This window comes from Miscanthus floridulus, chromosome 2, assembly GCF_019320115.1.
Source record: "Miscanthus floridulus cultivar M001 chromosome 2, ASM1932011v1, whole genome shotgun sequence".
Lineage (NCBI taxonomy): Eukaryota > Viridiplantae > Streptophyta > Magnoliopsida > Poales > Poaceae > Miscanthus > Miscanthus floridulus.
The window spans coordinates 64,274,676-64,285,376 of NC_089581.1; the positions used below are offsets into that span (position 1 = coordinate 64,274,676).

Consider the following 10,701-nt stretch of genomic DNA (forward strand, 5'->3'; position numbering starts at 1 on the left):
CCTTGTTAACCACCTCGGACTGGCCGTCAGTCTGGGGGTGGAAAGTCGTGCTCATGCGCAGCTTGATGCCGGCGCATCGGAAGAGGTCGCGCCAAACATTTCCGGTGAACACCGGGTCCCTGTCGCTGACGATGGAGGAGGAGAACCCGTGCAACCGGACGATGCCGTCAAAGAAGGCGCGGGCGACGTACGCGGCGGTGTAGGGGTGGCCGAGCGTGATGAAGTGCGCGTACTTGGAGAAGCGGTCGACCACCGTGAGAATGACGTATTTGCCGCCCACCTTGGGCAGCCCCTCGATGAAGTCCATGGAAATGTCCGCCCACAGGTGGGAGGGCACCTCCAGCGGTTGCAACAGGCCGGCTGGCTACAACGTCTCCGTCTTGTTGCGCTGACAGGTACTGCAATGGCGCACCCAGTCCTGTACCAGCGCACGATCGCCCGGGATGTAGAAGTCGGTGCGCAGGCGGTGGAGCGTCTTTTGGACACCCTCATGGCCGGCCGAGTGAGCCAGCAGCAGCGCCTGGGGGCGCAGGTCGCCGTGGTCGGGGACGAAGATCCTGGTGCCATGTAGCAGCAACCCACCATCTAGGCGCCAGGGGGCAGCCAGCGCCCCGGCGGCCAGCTGCTGGAGCAGGTGCTGGGCATCCTCGGCCTCCCTAGTGGCGCGGCGCACGTCGTCGAGGAAGGCGAAAGAGGGGCCCAAGAGAGCACACGCTGCACCCTCCGTGCCCTCAGCCCCCCGCTCTGTGTCGCAGCGAGACAAGGCGTCCACCACGGTGTTGAGGCGACCGGGACGGTACTCCACCGTGAAGTCGAAGCCGAAGAGTTTGCTGATCCACTGATGCTGAGGCACGGTGGACAAGCGCTGATCCAAGAGAAACTTTAAACTGTAATGGTCAGTGCGAATAAGAAAGTGTCGTCCCCAAAGGTATGGCCGCCAGTGGCACACGGCCTGCACCAAACCGATGAGCTCGCGCTTGTAAGCTGCAAGCTTGAGATGTCGAGCCGCGAACGGGCGGCTAAAGAAGGCGAGAGGTCCGGCGCCCTGGTGAAGGACAGCGCCGAACCCCACACCCGAAGCGTCGCAGTCCACCATGAATAGCTTGTCGAAGTCGGGCATCTGGAGCACGGGCCCTGTGGTGAGGGCGCGCTTTAGCGCCTGGAAGGCGTCCGCAGCCTCCGTGTCCCAGTCGAACGCGTCTCGCCGCAAGAGACGCGTCAGGGGAGCCGCGATGAGCCCGAACTCCTGGATAAACTTCCGGTAGTAGCCCGCCAAGCCCAGGAAGCCACGAAGTCCCCGGGCCGAGCGTGGAGGTGGCCATGCCGCGACTGCGGCCACCTTGTCGGCGTCCATAGCGACGCCGTCAGCGGAGATGACGTGACCTAGGTAGGCCACTGACGTGGCCCCGAACGAGCACTTCGAGCGCTTGAGGTGGAGGTGGTGCGCATGAAGCTCGTTGAGGACGATGGCGATGTGCTGTAGATGCTCCGCCCACGACGAGCTGTAGATGAGAATGTCGTCGAAGAAAACCAGCACAAACCTCCGCAGGTAGGGCCGAAGCACGTCGTTCATCAGTGCCTGGAACGTTGCCGGCGCGTTGGAGAGCCCGAACGGCATGACTAGGAACTCGTAGTGGCCATGGTGCGTGCGGAAGGCAGTCTTGGCGATGTCGTCGGGGTGCATCTGCACCTGGTGGTAGCCCGGCCGCAAGTCGAGCTTAGTGAAGAAGCGAGCCCCATGGAGCTCGTCGAGGAGCTCGTCCACCACCGAGATCGGGAACTTGTCCTTGGACGTCTTGGCGTTGAGGGCGCGGTAGTCAATGCAGAAACGCCAAGACGCGTCCGCCTTGCGGACCAACAACACCGGTGCAGAGAACGGCGAGGTGCTCGGTCGGATGATGCCCTGGGTGAGCATGGCCTCGCACTGGCGTTCCAGCTTGTCCTTCTACAGCTGGGGGTAGCGGTATGGTCGGACGACAACCGGGGCCGTGTCGGGCAGCAGGTGGATGCAGTGGTCATACGGCCTCGCCGGAGGGAGACCGCGTGGCTCATCGAAGATGGCCGCGTGCTGCTCGAGGAGGTGATCCAGCAGGGGCTGCTGGACGGCGACGGTAGCCGCCGTAGCCTGCTGGAAAGGCTCTGGTGGGTCAGGGCCGCCCACGCCCTGCCACTGGATCCGGCGTCCGCCGCGCCAGAACGCCATGGTCTTGGCCTCCAAATCCCAAGTGATGGGGCCGAGCATGCGCAGGTAATTGTAGCCGAGGATGAAGTCGAAGCAGCCCAAGTCGATGCCGGCGCACGTGATGGTGAAGGTCTCCCCTTCGATGGTGATGGGGACGTTCCGGGCGAGCCCAGCGCAGCGAAGTTTGTCCCCATTGGCCACCGTGACGCGGAGGTGTTCCCCGCCATCCGGAGCGAACCCAAGGCGCCTCATCGTCGCCCCACTGAGAAAATTGTGGGTGGAGCCGGTGTCGAGCAATGCCAGCAGGCGCTCCCCCTTGATGATTACCGGCAGCAGCATGGTGTTGGACGTCTGAATGCCTGCAAAAGCACGGAGGGAGACCACAAAGACATTAGCAACATCGGCCTCGGGAGCGGCATCTTCCTCCTGCAGAGCCGGCGTGACCACAGCCTCTTGTGGCGGCGCGGCTTCCTCGATGATGTCGTCGGCTGCCAGGTAAAGGAGGCGCGGGCACACGTGGCCCGGGGCGTAGAGCTCATCGCAATTGTAGCAGAGCCCCTGGCGGCGCCGTTCTTGCAGCTCGGCTGGCGTGAGTCGCCGGAATGCGCGGCCGCCCGGGGCGCCTGCTCCTGCCGCTGGAGGAAGCGCAGTCGGCCCGGCCCCTGGTGCGCGCGCCGCTGGAAGGCCCGCCCGTTGGACCGGTCGGGCGGCGCGTGCAGGAAGCGCCGGAGGAGTCGCAGCCGCCCGCCGCTCAAATGCGCGGGCGTAGTGCATCGCCGTCTGTAGGTCCTGCGGGCGGTGGATCTCGACATCCACCCTGATGTGCTCCAGTAAGCCGCCGACAAAGAGCTCCGCATGCTGGCGCGTAGAGACGTCCGGTGCGTGACAGGCGAGCGCTTGGAAGCGGTCGGCGAACTCCTGGACAGTCGTGGCGAAGGGCAGCCGCCCGAGCTCAGCCAGCCGACTGCCTTGCAGTGGCGGCCCAAAGCGAAGGCGACATAAGTCGCAGAAACGCTCCCACGTCGGCATGCCTTCGTCCTGCTCCAAGGCGTAGTACCAGGTCTGTGCGCCCCTGCGGAGATGGTAGGACGCAAGCCAGGTACGGTTGGTCGCCGCCGTGCGCTGGCCGCGAAAAAACTGGTCGCACTGGTTCAACCAATTCAGCGGATCAACGGTGCCGTCGTATGTTGGGAACTCGAGCTTGTAGAACTTGGCCTACGGATCATAGCCGAACGGCGGCTGGCTACCATGGCTGCCATAGTTGGAGGCGCCGAATGGCGGCTGGCCGCCATGGTTGGATGCGACGCCACCATCATTTGGGACGCCCCCGTAGGCAGGCCCCCCTCCGTACGCGTCCGGAGCTGGCGCCACTGAAGGGTGGGACGATGGCACGCTGCTGCCGTGGAACAGCGGCCCGTCGGTGCCACCATAGAGGACCCCCGGGGCCGGAGCACCCCCGTAGGAGGACCCGACGCCGGCAGAGGATGGTGGTGGTGGAAGCCATGGCTGCGTCGTGGAGGATGAATAGGCCGGCGGTACCGCGAACAGCCAGGGCGGCAGCGGGGACGGGGAGTGCGGGAACTGAATTTGTTGGATCGGCACCCCACCCGCTGGGTTCGGCACGGACGGCCGTGGTGATGATCCGTGCACTTCGGGCGGCATGCCGTACTGGGGCGCCATCCCTGACGTAGCGATCGCGGTGGACGGCAGCGGCGGCGGCAGTTGTTGCTGCGGCGGGCGTGGTGGGAGTTGCGGTTGGGGAGACGGTTGCACGTGATTTGATCCGCCCAGGAAGGCGCGAATCTCGCCCACTGCGTGGCCCAGATCGAGGATGGCTTGCGTGACTTCCTCGGGCGTGAGGACGGCCGGCCCGCCGGTGGCAGCGGGTGCCCCTGCGGAGCCTAGCGGCATTGGGGACGATGGAATCATGGCGTTGGTGGTAGGGAGTGGCAGCGGCACGGAGGTGGACGGCAGCGGAATGGAGGTGGAGGCCACGATCGGCGGCGTGGAAGAGGTGGGCAGAGGGAGCGACATCGAACCCGAGATCGCTGATACCAGGTTGATAGGCAGCTGCTCTCTGTGCCTTGTCGATCGGAGGTTGTAGCTGTGAGAGATCGGTGGTCGGGGCTTGAACGTCGTACGGCGGCGAGGCGCCGTGATCGCACGACGAGAGAGAGAGAGATGACGGCTAGGGTTCTGGAACTCCCGGCTCCTAGAGGGAAGCCGAGTAATGTGATTACTCTTAGCTTAATTATCCAAGTGTCTTACAATTGATATTTATAGCTAATAGAAATAACTGAAATAATACTATGGGCCTTTAGGCTCCTAACCCCTGCGGCTGCTATCAGCCACTAATGGGCCTCCTCCAGCTATAGGCTAAGCCGGTCATAACAATAGGCACATGTAAACTCTCGTTATTTTCTTCCACTGGCGGTGAGTAACCGCTACAGAGCCTTCAACCATCGGCCCTAGGCTCTCCGGCCAAATGGGTTGCTGCCCTTCACGCGATGCCCGTCCTGCCGTCCACTTGTCAGTTGTCACCCTATTGCCTCACTGGTTGGCTTACCATTGATCAGCCTATAATCTTGCATCTTTCTTTTGCGAATCAGAACAGATTCACATGAACGTAAGCGCTTTGAAAAACTAAACAGGCATATGTATCTCGAGATTGTCAAACCATATGTATCTCGTTGTCGACAGCTATCAGCCTGTTCGTTTGGCTGTGGCTTGTCGTAAACGATCATAAATTTCTAGTCGGAACAGTATTTTTCTCTCACACAAATCAGCCAGCAGTACTTCTTCACGAACCAGCAATGATACGAACCAGCCAACCGAACAGGTTGTATGTCGTCAAACACTAAAAAATAATCTCACCTCTGAGCATCTCTAAAAAGATTAAACTAGCATATCTTGAGATTGGCTAATCACAGGTGTCTTGATGTTGATGAGTATATCGTCTATTACCGCAAAAATAGCATCATTAAATTCTAAAATAAATACAGAAAAAAATATGAGCACTCATTTTTAGCTGATGTTTTGAACCTAAGTGAAGGACCCAACGAACTAAGCTACCTTCAGTTCGCCTATAATCACCTGGTCTCTCAATCCTAATTTTCTCTTAACCCATAGCAATGGGCCTAACCTATGTTTTTTTAGAGAAAAGGGCCTAATCTAAGGTTGGGACTTGGGAGCCAAGTTCTATTCGGCATTTGCTTCTTACCATTACGATGCAGGTGCAAGAGAATTTTCGTTGTTACTCCCTCCATGCCAGAAAGGATGTAATTCCAAGTCTGGTTCAAGTTAAACTAATTTTTTAGCATTTAAGACACATATTCCTCACAGAGAATGATTGTATCCCTAAGATTTTTTTTTTATACCAAGCCATCCCACTTACTCCCCAATCAAACAACAGTAGAAACTGATATCCCCCGTCCACCCCAAACGCAACGACCACAAACCAAAACTCCCCAAAGGCAACGACCACAAACCAAAACTAGCCTGCTTCCTCATGTGCTGCTACCGAGCATCGGCGCTACTACTAGGCGTTGTAAGCCCAATCCTAACGCTAATTGCCTCAGCAGGCCAGCTAGTACAATACTGTGGAGAGAGACGAGATGATTCCATATTTCCATTGCTAGGGCGACAACAAAATTGCTACACCAAACTGGAGATGAGGAAAAAAAAAATCAATGACACCAAACTGCCATGTCCTTTGTACAAATCAATTATGCCCACTCCCCACCCCCAAACAAAGCTGATTCTTTAACCCCTTTTTACTCACAAGACCATCTAGATACAACTCATGTACAGCAGAACATCAGGGCAGCGCACACGAAGACAGCCAAACCGTGTCGTGTGGATCAGCGCATCTATTAACAGCATCCACTACCGTTCTTTGCATGACTCTCCTGCTTCTGTTTCAGGATGTTCCTCTTGACAACCGAAGAAGACCCTTCCTCCAGGAGACTAGGGACATCAAGAATCTGCATGATAACAGCAAGATCCTGAGTTTTAGTTCACGCAATACATAAAATAGGTTTCTAGCAGCAAAGAAGAAAACATCTACTTCCGTGTATTAGTCATTTAATGAATTTATGCCATTTAGGAACAGCAACAGCCACGTTTCTTGTAGCACTAACATGCAGGAATATTTTCCATTTGCTTTTTATGGGAATTTTTGCACTTTCTTCAATACACCTCACCAAATGTGCAATTGTGCAAAGCATCAGCAAGCGTAAAGAATTATATGTGGCCATTATCTGTAGAGTAATAAGGTTTTTGTTTGGTTATTTGAATTACTAGTTTAATCAGAACCAACTAATGTCTCAAGCTTCGGTGTGAATGGTGCCATAAGGTATCTGACGATGGGAACATTAGCAGCCCATGCAATTAATTGCACCCACCAAATCATAGAGCCTCTTTAGGGGGGCCCATATCCAGGCAGGGCTCCCGGCCCAATCCCTGGCAAAATAACCACCTCCCCCCACCTTGACCCCTTAAAAGAAAGAAGGATTTTAAGTGGATAACATTATGTGTCTAATATCTTTCTCCAAGCATACCTTCAATGCAAGTTCTTCAAAACATTTCTCAACATTTTCTCGTGTTTTTGCACTGCTCTCAAGAAACAGACATCCAGATTCTTCAGCAAAAGCAAGACCTTCTTCTTTTGTGACCATCCTTTCATCGTCCTGCAAGATGAGGCCATCAAAATAAAAAATAGGAAGTAGGAAATGTAGTTATTCTCCCCTAAAGAGCCCATCAGTTTTACTTTTTAGAACTTCAGAATGTTAGGGGTTAAAAAGGAGTAAAAGAGTAAAGACTGTATAGATGCCACTTGCGTAGCAACAACAGGTATTAAGAAATTCTTAGATGAGACACAATGTTTCCAGAAAACATTGAAAAGAGTTTCCTAAAAAAAAAAGTTTCCAGAAAAGAAATAACAATAAAGTTCCTGGCAGAGATGGTACCTTGTCAACTTTGTTTCCAACAAGCATTTTTATGCAGTCTTTGTTTGTTGAGTTTGCTTCTATTTCCTTAGTCCAAACATCAGACAAATTTGAGAAACTTTCTCTCTTTGTGACATCATATACTAGGAGTGAAATACAAAGTCATTAGACCTTAAATAATCCAAGTATGAAAGAACAAGATGAAGGGCCGGATAGAAATTCCATAGGCAAAACTTCCATTAGATGTTATCATGATGCATTTCGACATCATCAACCTAGGCAGAAGGATTCAGATAAAATGCAATAACTAAAGCATGAAAAATAAGAATATGGACCAAATGTCCAAAAATTCTCTAGACTATTCACCACTAAAAATTAATCATAAGAGGTATTCAGATTCCATAAATGTAGCAACTAAATTGTCCATGGGACGCAACCATTTGGAATTATCGTCCAAAGTTAAGTCAGAGATCCAATTCATAAAATGACGAAACATGACAAAGATATGGATATGGTTTCCAAATAAAAAATGACTAGTGTGATGTTCCAATATATTTAAGCAGTCAACTTGTAGTAAAAATATTGTCTTACCTAGAATAATTCCCTGAGCACCTCTGTAGTAAGAACTAGTAATTGTCCTAAACCTCTCCTGGCCAGCTGCAAAGCATTGTAAGTATTTATTTATTTTTTTGAAAGAAAGTGGCAGGAGCTCTGCCTTGCATTGAAGGGAAAAAAGAGCAGAAGGTTTTGCCTCCATGGCACACATGCCTCAATAGGCTACAGTACAACCACAAGCTCTTGAGAAAGAGCCAACCCGCAAAGAAACATAAACAAAAAGCACACGAAGGCCTCCAAGTTTTTTGGAATATTGAAAATATCAGAAAACAACGTAACATAATTTATGCTGTTAATAGATAACTTAGAAACCTTCAAGTTCTCGCAAAAGTAGACAGAGGTAACATGGTGAAGCACTGAGATACCTTTGGGTAAAGGAGTTAGTGGGGCTAAACAACAAAACTTTTAATATTAATGGAACCTAGGGTCGCAATGATTTTAGGGATGTGAGTTCTAACATGGCGAAAGTAGCCAATTATTTTAGGCGCAAAGCAGCAAAGTGGAGCTAAAATCTGTGAATAAGAAACCCCTATAGCCATGATGTAAGGACAGGCATGGAAGAAGAAACCAGATATATTAGCTGAAAAGCAAACCTTGATTCTCAAACCACTAACAGTAATGAGAGCAGAAAAGGGTGGAATTCTAAAATGAGTAGAAACAGAAGCATTTAGCAGCAAAGTTGGAATGCCCAACAAGTTCTGATGCTGATACCAAACTGCATGCAAAACAGCCTTGCTAGTATTGTGTATTCCCATCAAGAATCAGAGATATAATAACAAACAGAAAATGATATTTTTTGCATAATCTAAGTACTTACCAGTATCCCATATTGTCAACTTTAGTTTCTTTCCACCAACTGTAAGGAACTTGATTTTAAAATCCACACCTGGCAACAAGTAACAAAATTCAGACAGCATGCCATTTAATTAGATAAAAGTGTCACGCACCAGAAGCATGCAAAACAGAAAAATGCTGAAGTACCAAACTGGAATCGCGGAGGAAAATATAATTGGCATGTCAGAACCATCCTCAGTGGATAGCATATAAACTACAATACTCAAGTTGAAATTTTCTGAAACAGCAGGCTGCCAGGAAATAAGAATAACAAATTTTATTTGAAGATTTGTGTGCGATCAGGTCTTCTTGCATAAAGAGTATATGCTATTTTCAGCATATTATGAGCCCGTTCGCTTGGAGGAATTCTAGAGAAATCTGGAAGAATCTGGAGGAATTTGTGAGAGGAAAACACTGTTCCGGATGAAAAAAGAAGCGGATAAGCCGGGTTTAAGGGCACGCGAACCACTTCTTTTGAAATATTATTTTAGACATGATTACCTGTATTTTTTTTGTTTGAAAAAGAAAAAAAAACACCATTGCCCTTTTAAAGTTTAGTGGTACAGCATAGCACGAGGGAAGGGAAAGTGGGATCAGGGAACCAATCTAACCAGCATAATTTGTAAACTAGTTATCCAAGCTAACTTAACCACCTGTGCACAAGAGTGCAAGGTACAGCAGTGACAGCATCTGCGAAATTTTCCCAACTCCCCCCAACTGACAGGAAGAAAGGTGCAAGCATTGCAGTAACTCCCAGTACAAGAGCAGAAGCCAGCTCCGACATTAAAAAATGGTGGAAGTTTTGCTCACTAAACTTGGCCGTCTCGCTCGTGGTCGATCCGACGCTGAGACTAGAATTGGCACAAGTGGTGGATCGCCCGCCCCCCGCGGAGTAATTAATAGAGCTACACATAGTAGACTCGGAGTAGAAAAAAAATGAAGAGGCAATAATTGAGGCGCGTTTCCAAATTTCTCCCGTGAGGGTGATGGCGATGCCACAGCAGAGCAAGGGCGCCATCTTCTTCCTGGTGTGAGGCAGTGAGGGGCTCACGCACGGACGCCGTCTTGATTTCGGCCTCCACCACAGATGGCTTCGTCCAGCTCGGAATCCTAGTGGTGATGTACCACTGCTACTGCTAGGAGCGTACGCCGAGGCTCTAGGTCTTGCCCTGTTCTGACACGGCAGCAGTGCTGCAGTCGCGTGCGGCTAGCTAGCGCTAGTGGTGCGATCGGAATCGATTACGATCGACGCGGGCCCGGCGTGGTGGTACGGCGGAGGGACAGCAAGCGAGGGAGTGGAGGTGGAGCGCAGCAGAGGCGTGGCGTGGCGACGGATGCCGTGCGTACCGATGGTGGGGGCGATGTCGCTGTCGAGGTGGGAGGCGGCGACGAAGCTGACGAGGAGGCTGCTCTTGCCGACGCCCGAGTCCCCGATGAGGAGGATCTTGAAGGAGCACTCGTGGCCGCCGCTGCTCCCCGCACCCGGCGACCCCATACCCCCTCAGATTCCGCCCGATTCGGTGGCGAGGCGGGCGCGGAATGCGGGGCAGAGCGGTGGCACGAGGGAGGCGGGCGGAGGTATAGAGGGCGCGGGGCCGGCAGCGGCGCCGTGGAGGGAGGGAGGGAGCGAGGGGGACAGCTACCCAGCAGACTGGCGTGTTGTCGTGTTGGCTTTGACCGAGGGAGAGAGAGATCGAGCGAGGGAGGGAGACGTGGGTGACGGCTGGTTGTGGCAGAGGGCTGCGGTCATTCAGGGAAGCGGCGCGCTCGGGTTGGGGCAAGGGCGCGGGGGGGCCAGGCGGTCAGCGCCGCGCGCACACGAGGCCCAGCCGCCCGGGCCAGTGCCAGGCTTGTTTCGTCTCAGGAGCGCGTGGCGTCTCGCATTTCGGACGTCTCGGCTGCGCTTGCGTCGTGTTTCTGTTGGAGGTCTGGCGCGGGGGATGGAGTGTGACGATGGATCGCCACGCTACTCCACTCCAGCCAGTACTCCCGTTTTTTATGGGCGACCGGGGAACATTTTTTCGCGGTAGGATCCGAGGAGGAGCTGGCATGCGCCGGTTACCTACTGACAGCGACACGATTTCAAAAACTCTAGTACCACTACCTCGCAATCATACGGGACAC

At 53.0% G+C, this 10,701-nt stretch overlaps 2 protein-coding genes across 2 annotated transcripts; both read right to left on the minus strand.

Moving 5' to 3' along the window:
• Positions 1-3,397: 3,397 nt before the first annotated feature.
• On the minus strand, positions 3,398-4,216 carry LOC136536642 (vegetative cell wall protein gp1-like). Its single transcript, XM_066528865.1, has one exon. The coding sequence runs from the start codon at positions 4,214-4,216 to the stop codon at positions 3,398-3,400; it is 819 nt and encodes a 272-aa protein (XP_066384962.1).
• Positions 4,217-5,771: 1,555 nt separating this feature from the next.
• LOC136538993 (ras-related protein RABC2a-like) lies at positions 5,772-10,467 on the minus strand. The gene is made up of 6 exons (XM_066530917.1): positions 9,925-10,467; positions 8,561-8,629; positions 7,720-7,785; positions 7,150-7,271; positions 6,742-6,870; positions 5,772-6,165 (listed from the first exon to the last, which is right to left on the minus strand). Exons 1-6 carry the CDS (start codon positions 10,070-10,072, stop codon positions 6,055-6,057), a joined length of 645 nt encoding a protein of 214 aa, XP_066387014.1. The 5' UTR covers positions 10,073-10,467; the 3' UTR covers positions 5,772-6,054.
• Between the last annotated feature and the right edge of the window lie 234 nt (positions 10,468-10,701).